Below are 13,677 nucleotides of genomic sequence, written 5' to 3'. Positions count from 1 at the left end.
TTTATTAAATGGAGCAGGAAAAGGTGGTAAAACAATTATCACTTTATTGTACAACATTTTAAAATTCAAACTGTATGCTCATCTTGGAGTATGTAATCTAAAGTACTTTTTAAAATGGAATTAATATTTCTTTAGTGCTTTTAATATTGACCTGGAGTTTTAAGGGAGTACCGGTATCAGACAGTGACTTGTTGTAGACAGTGATTTTTACAGTGGGTATTGCCACTGGCTCCATTCTAATATTGGATGCTCATGAATGATGTTTAAGTAAATGCTAAATCTATGATTTTATTCTGTCTCCTGTAGGTTAAATGGAAAAAATCTGACGTCCGGTTTGAAGATCGATTTGATAAGTACCTTGACCCTTCGTTTTTCCAACACAGGGTAGGTATTTCTGAGATGGGCATGGGGCATAATTCTGATTAATACTCAAGACCAAATACTGTAGCATCTAATGATATTTTGTAGACTGTGCATGGGCTGCAGGGAAAATATCTCTGTTCATGGTCTTGCGGATTGAAGCCTTTTTCTCTCCATAAGTGGAATAGGCACTACTGGGTGGTGTTTGGGTATACGCATGTAATAGAACCGCCCCGTGGATGAGCAGCTAGTGTTATTTATTTATTTTTTAATAAAGGGGTTTTTCTCTAACGTCCTAGTGGATGCTGGGGACTCCGTAAGGACCATGGGGATAGACGGGCTCCGCAGGAGACATGGGCACTTTAAGAAAGAATTTAGGTTCTGGTGTGCTCTGGCTCCTCCCTCTATGCCCCTCCTCCAGACCTCAGTTTGATACTGTGCCCAGACGAGCTGGGTGCTTTTCAGTGAGCTCTCCTGAGTTTGCTGAGAGAAAGTATTTTGTTAGGTTTTTTTATTTTCAGGGAGCTCTGCTGGCAACAGACTCCCTGCATCGTGGGACAGAGGGGAGAGAAGCAGCCCTACTCTCTGAAGCTAGGTCCTGCTTCTTAGGCTACTGGACACCATTAGCTCCAGAGGGATCGTACGCAGGATCTCACCCTCGCCGTCCGATCCCAGAGCCGCGTCGCCGTCCCCCTCAGAGAGCCGGAAGACAGAAGCTGGGTGAGTATGAGAAGCAAGAAGACTTCAAATCGGCGGCAGAAGACTCCGTTCTTCACTGAGGTAACGCACAGCACTGCAGCTGTGCGCCATTGCTCCAACACACCTCACATACTCCTGTCACTGTAAGGGTGCAGGGCATAGGGGGGGGGGGGGGGGGGGGGCGCAAAAATCAATATAAACAGCGGCTACTGGGTAAACATTAAATTACTGTGTTATTCCTGGGTTTATAGCGCTGGGGTGTGTGCTGGCATACTCTCTCTCTGTCTCTCCAAAGGGCCTTGTGGGGGAACTGTCTTCAAAAAGGGCATTCCCTGTGTGTGTGTGGTGTCTGTACGCTTGTGTCGATATGTTTGACGAGGAAGGCTATGTGGAAGCAGAGCGGGAGCAAATGAATGTGGTGTCTCCGCCGACGGCGCCGACACCTGATTGGATGGATATGTGGAAGGTTTTAAATGATAATGTTAATTCCTTGCATAAAAGGTTAGAAAAAGCTGAAGCCTCAGGACAGTCAGGGTCTCAACCCGTGCCTGATCCTATGTCGCAGAGGCCGTCAGGGTCTCAGAAGCGCCCACTATCCCAAATTGTTGACACAGATACCGACATGGATTCTGACTCCAGTGTCGATTACGATGATGCAAAGTTACAGCCTAAATTGGCTAAATCCATCCGTTATATGATTATAGCAATTAAGGATGTGTTGCACATAACAGAGGAAACCCCAGTCCCTGACAAGAGGGTACATATGTATGGGGAAAAGAAGCCGGAGGTAACTTTTCCCCCCCTCACACGAGCTAAATGAGTTATGTGAAAAGGCTTGGGAATCTCCAGATAAAAAACTGCAGATCTCCAAAATGATTTTTATGGCGTATCCTTTCCCGCCAACGGACAGGTTACGCTTGGAATCCTCCCCTAAGGTGGACAAAGCTTTAACACGCTTATCCAAGAAGGTAGCCCTGCCGTCACAGGATACGGCTACCATCAAAGATGCTGCGGATCGCAAACAGGAGGTTACCCTGAAGTCCATTTATACACATTCGGGTACCTTGCTGATGCCGGCGATCGCGTCGGCCTGGGTGTGTAGTGCTGTAGCAGCATGGACGGATACCTTATCTGAGGACATTGAGACCTTAGACAAGGATACTATATTGTTGACCTTGGGGCATATTAAAGACGCTGTCCTATATATGAGAGATGCTCAGAGACATTAGTTTACTGGGTTCTAGAATAAATGCTATGTCCATTTCTGCCAGAAGGGTCCTGTGGACTCGGCAATGGACAGGTGATGCCGACTCAAAAAGGCATATGGAGGTTTTACCTTACAAGGGTGAGGAATTGTTTGGGGAGGGTCTCTCGGACCTGGTCTCCACAGCTAATGCTGGAAAGTCAAATTTTTTGCCATGTCTCCTCACAGCCTAAGAGAGCACCGTATTATCAAATGCAGTCCTTTCGGTCACAGAAAAACAAGAAAGTCCGAGGTGCGTCCTTTCTTGCCAGAGGCAGGGGCAGAGGAAAGAAGCTGCACAACACAGCTAGTTCCCAGGAACAGAAGTCCTCCCCGGCTTCCACAAAATCCACCGCATGACGCTGGGGCTCCACAGGCGGAGCTAGGCCCGGTGGGGGCACGTCTTCGAAATTTCAGCCACAAGTGGGTTCACTCCCAGTTGGATCCCTGGGCAATAGATATTGTGTTTCAGGGATACAAGCTGGAATTCGAAGAGATGCCAGCTTCCCCCCACGAGAGGCAAATAGTGTTAACTGCAATTCACAAATTGTATCTTCAACAGGTGGTGGTCAAGGTTCCCCTCCTTCAACAAGGAAGGGGTTATTATTCGACCATGTTTGTAGTCCCGAAACCGGACGGTTCGGTCAGACCCACATTGAATTTAAAATCCCTGAACATGTACCTGAAAAGGTTCAAGTTCAAGATGGAATCGCTGAGAGCGGTCATCGCAAGCCTGGAAGGGGGGGATTTTATGGTGTCTCTGGACATAAAGGATGCATACCTTCAGGTCCCCATTTATCCACCTCATCAGGCGTACCTCAGATTTGTGGTACAGGATTGTCATTTCCAATTTCAGACGTTGCCGTTTGGTCTCTCCACGGCACCGAGAATATTTACCAAGGTAATGGCGGAAAAGATGGTGCTCCTGCGGAAGCAAGGGGTCACAATTATCCCATACTTGGACGATCTCCTCATAAAAGCGAGATCAAGAGAGCAGTTGCTGATCAGTGTAGCACTTTCTCTGGAAGTGTTACGGCAACACGGCTGGATTCTAAATATTCCAAAGTCGCAGTTGGTTCCTACGACTCGTCTGCCTTTCCTAGGCATGATTCTAGACACAGACCAGAAAAGGGTTTATCTCCCGATAGAGAGAGCTCAGGAACTCATGACACTGGTCAGGATCCTATTAAAACCAAAACAGGTGTCAGTGCATCACTGCACTCGAGTCCTGGGAAAGATGGTGGCATCATACGAGGCCATTCCCTTCGGCAGGTTCCATGCGAGGACCTTTCAATGGGACTTACTGAACAAGTGGTCCGGATCACATCTTCAGATTCATTGGTTAATCACCCTATCCCCCAGGGCCAGGGTGTCTCTCCTGTGGTGGCTGCAGAGTGCTCACCTTCTCGAGGGCCGCAGATTCGGCATTCAGGACTGGGTCCTGGTGACCACGGATGCAAGCCTCCGAGGGTGGGGAGCAGTCACGCAGGGAAGAAATTTCCAAGGTCTGTGGTCAAGTCAGGAGACTTGCCTTCACATCAACATCCTGGAACTAAGGGCCATATACAACGCCCTATGTCCAGCGGAGACTCTGCTTCGCGACCAACCGGTTCTGATTCAGTCAGACAACATCACCGCAGTGGCTCATGTAAACCGACAAGGCGGCACAAGGAGCAGGGTGGCGATAGCGGAAGCCACCAGAATTCTTCGCTGGGCGGAGTGGACAACTGGGAAGCAGACTTCCTCAGCAGACACGACCTCCACCCGGGAGAGTGGGAACTTCATCAGGAAGTCTTCGCACAGATTGCAAGTCGGTGAGAACTGCCACAGGTGGACATGATGGCATCCCGCCTCAACAAAAAAACGACAAAGGTATTGCGCCAGGTCAAGAGACCCTCAGGCGATAGCTGTAGACGCCCTGGTGACACCATGGGTGTTCCAGTCGGTCTATGTATTTCCTCCTCTTCCTCTCATACCCAAGGTGCTGAGAATAATAAGAAAAAGAGGAGTGAGAACAATACTCATTGTTCCAGATTGGCCACGAAGGACTTGGTATCCAGATCTGCAAGAAATGCTCACAGAGGACCCGTGGCCTCTTCCTCTAAGACAGGACTTGTTGCAGCAGAGGCCCTGTCTGTTCCAAGACTTACCGCGGCTGCGTTTGACGGCATGGCGGTTGAATGCCGGATCCTAGCAGAGAAAGGCATTCCGGATGAGGTCATTCCTACGCTGATAAAGGCTAGGAAGGACGTGACAGCTCAACATTATCACCGTATATGGCGAAAACATGTTGCTTGGTGTGAGGCCAGGAATGCCCCTACGGAGGAATTCCAGCTGGGCCGGTTCCTTCATTTCCTACAGTCAGGAGTGAATTTGGGCCTAAAATTGGGTTCCATTAAGGTCAAGATTTCGGCCCTATCCATTTTCTTTCAAAAGGAGTTGACTTCTCTACCTGAAGTTCAGACGTTTGTAAAGGGAGTGCTGCATATTCAGCCCCCTTTTGTGCCTCCAGTGGCACCTTGGGATCTTAACGTGGTGTTGAGTTTCCTGAAATCCCACTGGTTTGAACCACTCGAAACGATGGAGTTGAAATATCTCACGTGGAAGGTGGTCATGCTATTAGCATTGGCTTCGGCTAGGCGTGTGTCAGAGTTGGCGGCTTTGTTACATAAAAGCCCATATCTGGTTTTCCATGCGGATAGAGCAGAATTGCGGACCCGTCCACAATTTCTGCCAAAAGTGGTTTCATCCTTTCATATAAACCAACCTATTGTGGTGCCTGTGGCTACTACTGACTTGGAGGATTCCGAGTTGCTTGATGTGGTCAGGGCTTTGAAGGTTTATGTAGCCAGAACGGCTAGGGTCAGGAAAACAGAGTCTTTGTTTATCCTGTATGCGTCCAACAAGCTTGGTGCTCCTGCTTCAAAGCAAACTATTGCTCGCTGGATCTGTAACACGATTCAGCAGGCTCATTCTGCGGCTGGATTGCCGCTGCCAAAATCAGTTAAGGCCCATTCCACTAGGAAGTTGGGCTCTTCTTGGGCGGCTGCCCGAGGGGTCTCGGCATTGCAGCGCGGCTACTTGGTCAGGTTCAAACACTTTTGCAAAGTTCTACAAGTTTGATACCCTGGCTGAGGAGGACCTTGTGTTTGCTCAATCGGTGCTGCAGAGTCATCCGCACTCTCCCGCCCGTTTGGGAGCTTTGGTATAATCCCCATGGTCCTTACGGAGTCCCCAGCATCCACTAGGACGTTAGAGAAAATAAGATTTTACTTGCCGGTAAATCTATTTCTCGTAGTCCGTAGTGGATGCTGGGCGCCCGTTCCAAGTGCGGAATTCTTCTGCAATACTTGTATATAGTTATTGCTTCAATAAGGGTTATGTTATGGTTGCATCAGGGTTGACCTGATGCTCTGTTGTTGTTTATACTGTTAACTGGGTAAGTTTATCACAAGTTATACGGTGTGGCTGGTATGAATCTTGCCCTGGATTACCAAAATCCTTTCCTTGTACTGTCAGCTCTTCTGGGCACAGTTTCTCTAACTGAGGTCTGGAGGAGGGGCATAGAGGGAGGAGCCAGAGCACACCAGAACCTAAATTCTTTCTTAAAGTGCCCATGTCTCCTGCGGAGCCAGTCTATCCCCATGGTCCTTACGGAGTCCCCAGCATCCACTACGGACTACGAGAAATAGATTTACCGGTAAGTACAATCTTATTTTTTTTATTTCTTTTACACAAAACCTAAATATAAAAACAAACCAACCCTCAAATAGAACACTAAGAGGGGGGAAATGAAAGAAAAGTAACAAATTGGTGTACAACAAAAATCACACACAAATGTTGCATAGCAATAAAGCAATACATGCGAAAAAGGCATAAAATGTATGAAACAGAATATCACACATGCTATGTGTAAATACCAGGAATTGCAGTCAGAATACGTGCAGATACTAACATTAGATTTATGTTTTCGGCCAGCATGTAGTAATACAGGATAGTTTTGAGTGGGCTTTAAATAGTGAAGAAAGCTCACTGGTCACTAAAATAAGCCCACCCAAACCTAACCTGTCCCTAGACCATGTGTGTTACATTTGAAAAAGCAAAGTGTTTCATTACAGAGAGGTATCAGACTGGGAGATTGTGTGCTGGGAGCAGGAAGGAACAGCAACTTGGAGAATGGGTGCTGAGAGGGAGAGAGACGGCAGACTGGTAGCAATACTGCACTCACAAGAAGAACCCTCAGTCACCCAGCTATCATTGGACCAGTGTTCAAGCTACTGTACAATTCTCCTCCCATCTGTATTTTATTGCAAGGGAAAATCAAAAACTGAGCATCTTAGCTATGCTGTTTTCTCTTACATCCTAGAGGATGCTGGGCTCCACATTAGTACCATGGGGTATAGACTGCTCCGCCAGGAGCCATGGGCACTTTAAGAGTTTAACAGTGTGGGCTGGCTCCTCCCTCTATTCCCCTCCTACCAGACTCAGTTTAGAAAATGTGCTCGGTGGAGCCGGTCACAGCTAGGTGAGCTCCTAGAGCTTTTCTGGTTTTATTATTTTTTTTAAGAGATGTTAGGCACAGGGAGGCTGCTGGCAACAGCCTCCCTGCTTCTTGGTGCTTAGGGGGGGGAGTAGTGTCCAACCCTTGAGGTTAATGGCCACTATCTCAGCTGACAGGACACTGAGCTCCTGAGGGTGATGATCGCAAGCCCCCGAGGCGGCCGTGCGCTCCCACAGCATGCCGCCACCCCCTAACAGAGCCAGAAGATCGCGGTGGTGAGTAGGACACCGGTGACCCGACAAGGGGGGAGCCGGTGAGAATGGCGGCTTCAGGGTAGGAGCGCAGCGCTGATGCTGCACTCTGGAGGGCTCAGTGGCACACAGTGCGGTGCTGTGAGGGGCACCTTGGGCCAGCGCTATACCCTACAAACTGGTCACTAGTTTTCAGGGACTGTCTACTACCAGCGTTCATTACCTCAGGCCAGTATAAAGATTTAAAAGTGCGGGAAGACGCGCCATTACAAGGAGGCGGAGCTTCTCCTCAGAGCGGATCCAGCGCTCTTCAGTGCCATTTTCTCCCTGCAGATCAAACACAGACACGCTGACAGGGAGTGCTGTCCCTCCACATCACTTTAGCTATCCTGTACGGTACCAGGGGGTGTAGAAGGGGGGAGAGTGTTTTATTTACAACATTAACTGAGTAATCTATTAAGGTTTCTCAGTCAGTGCCAGGCTCTTATTATAACTGCCTACTGGGTGCTGTGTGTGCTGGCTCCTGAACTCTGTCTCTCTCTGAAGGTACTGTCTGACATTTTCCTGTGTGTGTGTGTGTGTTACATATCTCACATTACAATGTCCAGGGACTCTGTGTCTTGTGCGGCAGAGTATGTATCTTCTCCAGAGTCGTCTATTCCATGTACTAAGGAATGCAATATACTGTCTCAGCCTTCTGAATCTGAACCCCAGTGGGTGGCTTCTGTTAAGGGGATGATATCCCAGATTTCATCTAGGATAGCTCATGAGACTGAAACACAGGTTTTAAAACCTATCTGTAGAGGTTTTGTCGTATTCCGCTCCCACTACCTTATCTAAATCCCCTGGTATATGCCCCCAAAAGCGTGCTCTTACCCAAATTATGCAAGTCGACACGGATACCGACTCTGATACAGGGGGTGGTGATGTGATATACTGTGGGGGGAGGCTTCCCTTGCTAAGGGGGTGCAGCTCATGATTGAGGGTATATGGGTCGTTTTACACCTTACTGACAAAGTTCCTGAACAGGTCGAGGAGGCTTATTTTACTGACAATAAGTCTCCCTTACCTTCCCTGCGTCTAAGGAATTAAACGCATTATTTACGAAATCCTGGGAAAACCCAGAGAAAAAATTCCTGATCCCAAAGAGGGTACTTGTTGCCTTTCCCTGAAGAGGATAGCTAAAAGTGGGAACCCCCTCCACCCCCCCTATAGTAGATGCTTCTGTATCTAGATTGTCTAAAAAGGTGGTATTACCTGTCCCTGGGTCTACCGCTTTGAAAGAGCCGGCAGACCGCAAGATTGAGACTACGCTCAAATCCATATACACTGCGTCAGTAGTGGCACTAAGGCCCACTATCGCTTGTGCATGGATTTCTAAAGCCATAGTAAAGTAGTCAGGCACGTTACTAGAGGATTTAGATACTATGGACATAAGTGACATTGAAATGTTTTTACGTCACATACAGGATTCTGCAGGTTTCATTGTGGAGGCCATGAAGGACCTTGGTAATCTGAATGCACAGGCATCTTCCATGGCTGTCTCGGCACGCAGGGGACTCTGGCTATGCCAGTGGTCTGCGGAATCCAAGAAGAATGTGGAGAACCTACCCTTCACAGGTAAGGCTCTATTTGGGGAGGCTTTAGATGCGTGGATCTCCACGGCAATCGCAGGTAAGTCAACCTTCCTTCCCTCAGCCGCTTCGACGGCAAAAGTTTTTTTCTACGTCTACCATGCAGTCCTTTCGGACCGCAACGGTTAAGAAGTCCAAAGCCTCTTCCACCTTCTTCAGAAGTGGTCGGGGAAAATCCAGGAAACCTGCATCGACAGGTTCCCAGGAACAGAACCTGGCTTCTGTTTCCTCAAAGTCCTGAGCATGACGGTTGATCTCCCAGCCTGGAGATCGGATAGGTGGGAGCTCGTCTGCAAAATTTCAGTCAGGTCTTGGTGTCCTCAGGCCTGGACCCCTGGGTGCAAGATAGTGTATCCCAGGGGTATAGACTAGAGTTTTAAGAACTCCCACCTCACAGATTCTTCAAATCGGGCTTACCAGCTTTGCTGACAGAAAGGGCTATCCTGCAGGAAGCCATTCAAAAATTGGAAAAGGCTAATGTCCTTGTTCTAGTTCCACCTCATCTGGTAAACAAGGGTTTTTACTCCAACCTATTTGTGGTACCGATACCGGACGGTTCGGTCAGACCAATATTGAACCTCAAATCATTAAATCCTTATTTGAGGGAATTCAAGTTCAAGATGGAATCTCTAAGGGTGGTGATCTCCGGTCTGGAGGAGGGGGAATTCCTAGTATCACTGGATATCAAGGATGTGTACCTTCACATTCCAATTTGGCCGCCACACCAGGCGTATCTCAGATTTGCTCTGTTGGACTGTCACAATCAGTTCCAGGCGCTGCCATTCGGCCTATCCACGGCACCAAGGGTGTTCATCAAGGTAATGGCAGAGATGATGCTACTCCTCCGCAAGCAGGAAGTGAACATAATTCCATATCTGGACGATCTGCTGATAAAAGCGTCGTCCAGGGAGAAATTGTTACAGTCCATTGTTCTCACAACTCAACTACTCGGGGATCATGGGTGGATTCTGAATCTTCCAGAGTCACATTTGGATCCAACAAGGAGATTGTCTTTCCTAGGGATGATCCTCGACACGGAAGTGCATAGGGTATTTCTACCGGTGGAGAAAGCGTTCGTGATACAGAAAATGGTCCGGGAGGTCTTGAAGCCTGCCCGGGTATCGGGTCATCAGTGCATTCACCTTCTGGGGAAGATGGTGGCCTCCTATGAGGCTTTACAGTACAGAAGATTTCATGCACAGTCCTTCCAACTGGATCTCCTGGACAAGTGGTCGGAATCTCACCTACATATGCACCAGAGAATTTGTCTGTCGCTGAAAGCCAGGATTTAACTCCTCTGGTGGCTGCATATGCCACACCTTCTCGAGGTCCGCAGATCAACTTGTGTTGATTTGGTATGGAATAACCCTATAACCTAAAGGAGGAAAAACCACAACAAGCAATCGTGTAATCTTATTTACACACATAGTAATGCAAAATAATTTGATTTCCAACAGTTCTTATTCAAAGAAAGTGATGTTTAAACCATGACTCAAACAATTGCGATTGTTGGGGTTACCCCTCACACATAGCACTCACAGCTAAGTGCTGATATTCAGGCATATAGAGGTGTCTTTATACCAAAGTCAGATCCACCAACACAATGATAGATGATTGCCCCCCCCCCCCCCCCTCACACAGAACACTCAGTTTGCCACTGGTAATCGGGCTTATCAGATATCTTGTATAGAATCCAGGACCACAATCTTATTTCTCCAGGTGCTTGGCACGATTTATTAATATGTCACACAAAAAATAGGATTTTAAATACCTACCGGTAAATCCTTTTCTCGTAGTCCATAAGGGATATTGGGGACACATTAGTACGATGGGTTATAGACGAGGTCCAAAGGAGCCAGTGCACTTTAAATTTCTTCCACTCGGTGTGCTGTCTCCTCCCCTTTATGTCCTCTCCTACAGGCAGTTATAGGTAAAACAGTGCCCGAAGGAGAAATGGCATACTTGAGAGACGGAACATAACGAGAAGAGTGGTGAGATTTATACACCAGCACACCATAACATAACTGGGCCAGCAACAGCTGGCAACATAAACAGCAGCAGCTGAACAGGTAACACATAACCGAGATCCTGCAGAAAGTCACCACACAGTCAGGCGCCCAATATCCCTTATGGACTTCGAGAAAAGGATTTACCGGTAGGTATTTAAAATCCTTTTTGCTCTAGTATCCATAAGGGATATTGGGGACATAATTAGTACGATGGGGATGTCCCAAAGCTTCCAGAACGTGTGGAGACATCTGCAGCACTGCCTGCCCAAACTGGGTATCCTCTTTGGCCAGGGTATCAAACTTGTAGAACTTCACAAAGGTGTTCTTCCTTGACCAGGTAGCCACCCTGCAGGGCTGAGACTCCACGGGCAGCCGCCCAAGAAGACCCCACTGATCTTGTAGAGTGGTCCTTCAGAGACTGGAACAGGTAAGGCTGCCAACACATAGGCTTGCTGAATAGTGAGCCGAAGCCAACGAGCAATGGACTGCTTTGCATCATATAGCACGAATAAGGAATCCGTCTTTCTGATCCGCGCCATCCTCTTGACATAGATCTTCAAGGCTCGCACAGCATCCAATGCCTCCGCAGGAGCAGAAGCGCCAGAGCTTGACTGGATCACAATAGGTTGATTCAAGTGGAACGCAGAGATGACCTTCGGCAGGAACTGCTGCCTAGTCCTGAGCTCTGCTGTGTCCTCGTAAAAGACAATTATGGACTTTTATACAATAATGCCCTCCATTCTGAGACGTGTCTAGCAGAAGCCAGGGCCAGTAACATCACCATCTTCCACGTGAAATACTTGTCTTCTACCATCATCAGAGGTTCAAACCAGGAGGACTGCAGAAATCATAAAACCACATCCAAATCCCAAGGTGCCGTAGGCGGCACAAACGGAGGTTGGATGTGAAGCACCCCTTGCAAGAAGGTCTGAACTTCAGGCAGTATAGCCAACTTCTTTTGGAAGATGATTGAAAGAGCTGAATTCTGAACCTTAATGGATTCTAGACGTAAGCCTTAATCCACTACAGTCTGCAGGAAACGAAGAAATCTTCCAAAGTTAAATTTCGGCAGATGGATATGTGCGTTCCTCGCACCAGGAGATTTATCTCCGCCAGATATTATGATAGTGTTTTGATGTCACAGGTTTCCTGGCTTGCATCATAGTGGCAATGACCTTTTTGGAAAGTCCCTTGTGAACTAGGATGTTCCGCTCTGCTTCCATACCGTCAAACGAAGCCGCCATAAGTCCGGGCAGATGAACGGTCACTGTTGAACATATCTTCTGAGTGGTAGAGGCCAAGGGTCTTCGACAGACATGTCCAGAAGATCCGAGTACCACGCTCTCGGGGGGGCAATCCGGGGCAAGCAGAATTGCTTGTACTCCTTGATGCCGGGTCCTCTTGATCACCTTTGGAATCAACTGAATCGGAGGAAATATGTAAACCAGATGGTAAGGCCAAGGCGACGTCCGTGCCTCCACTGCGCACACCCGAGAGTCTCCGGTTCGCGAACAGTAGCATTGAAGTTTCTTTTTGAGGTGAGGCGCCATCAAGTCGATCTGGGGGCAACCCCACCAGTCAATGAGCTGTTGAAACACCTGAGAATGTAGTCCCCACTCCCCTGGGTGGAGATCGTGGCGACTCAAAGTCCGCTTTCCAGTTGTCTACTCCCGGAATGAAGATTGCCGACAGTTGCATTTCTTTCCGCCCAGAGGAGTCGTCTTAATACTCCTCGCATGCAGGCCCTGCTTTTTGTCCCTCCTTGTCGATTGATGTACGCTATGGCCGTGGCGTTGTCCGACTGGACCTTGATTGCCTGATTCCAGAGCAGAAGGGAGGCCTGAATCGGAGCATTGTAGAAAGCCCGAAGTTCCAGGACGTTGATCGGAAGTAGGGCCTCTTGGGCAGACCACCTGCCCTGGAACTGCACCCCTTGGGTGACAGTCCCCCACCCCCTCAGACTCGCATCCGTCGTGAGGAGGATCCAATCCTGAATCCCGAAGCGTCGACCTTGCCAGAGATTGGAAGAATGCAGCCACCACAGTAGTGAAATCCTGGCCTGGGGTGACAGTTGAATTATCCGGTGCATCTGAAGATGGGAACCGGACTACTTGTTCAGGATGTCCATTTGAAAGGGTCTGGCATGGAACCTTCCATACGGAATTGCCTTGTACGAGGCTACCATCTTTCCCAACAATCTTATGCAAATATGAATGGAAACTCGAGTTGGTCGGGGAACCATGCAAACCATTTCCTGGAGAGTTCTCACTTTGTCCCCTGGGAGGAACACTTTCTGCGCTACAGTATCCAGTAGCATTCCCAGAAACAGGAGCCGCTGAGATGGCTCCAGGTGGGACTTCTGTAGAGTGAGGATCCACCCGTGGTGTGACAGAAGTTGGATAGTGCGATCTATATGGAGCAGTAGGAGCTCCCTGGAACTCACTTTTATCAGGAGATTATTCAGTTAATGGACCACGGTGACCCCCTGGACCCTGAGCTGGAACATCATTTCCGCCATCACCTTCGTGAACACCCTCAGAGCTGTAGACAGGCCAAAGGGTAACGCCTGGAACTAGTAGTGATCATTCAGCAGGGCGAACCACAGATAGGCCTGATGAGGCCAAATTGGGATATGGAGGTAGGTGTCCTTGATATCCAGGGACACTAGGAATTCCTGATGTTCCAGGCCTGCGATCACTTCTCTCAAAGATTCCATCTTGAATTTGAAAACCTTTTAGGTAAGGATTGAAGGACTTCAGACGGGTCTGTGAGGCCAATTTTGAATCTGATTTTGGCACAATGAACAGACTGGAGTAGTAACCTTGTCCTTGCTGTTCCCAGGGGTACTGGAACAATGACTTGGACTGTATCAACTTGGTGATGGTCTGTAGTAGGGCAACACGCATATTTTCCAAAGCTGGTAAGCTTGATTTGAAAAATCGTTGGGGAGGAGCACCATCGAACTCTAGCTTGTAACCCT

At 48.3% G+C, this 13,677-nt stretch overlaps 1 protein-coding gene across 1 annotated transcript in view; it reads left to right on the top strand.

The window, feature by feature from the left end:
• Positions 1-13,677, top strand: part of TM9SF3 (transmembrane 9 superfamily member 3) — a 122,929-nt gene that overhangs the window by 71,694 nt on the left and 37,558 nt on the right. Inside the window, exon 5 of the mRNA XM_063961510.1 lies at positions 307-384. Within this exon, the coding sequence (XP_063817580.1) occupies positions 307-384 (78 nt within the window). The remainder of the gene's footprint in view (positions 1-306; positions 385-13,677) is intronic.

This window comes from Pseudophryne corroboree, chromosome 3, assembly GCF_028390025.1.
Source record: "Pseudophryne corroboree isolate aPseCor3 chromosome 3, aPseCor3.hap2, whole genome shotgun sequence".
NCBI lineage: Eukaryota > Metazoa > Chordata > Amphibia > Anura > Myobatrachidae > Pseudophryne > Pseudophryne corroboree.
This window is presented reverse-complemented; position numbering and strand designations above follow the sequence as displayed.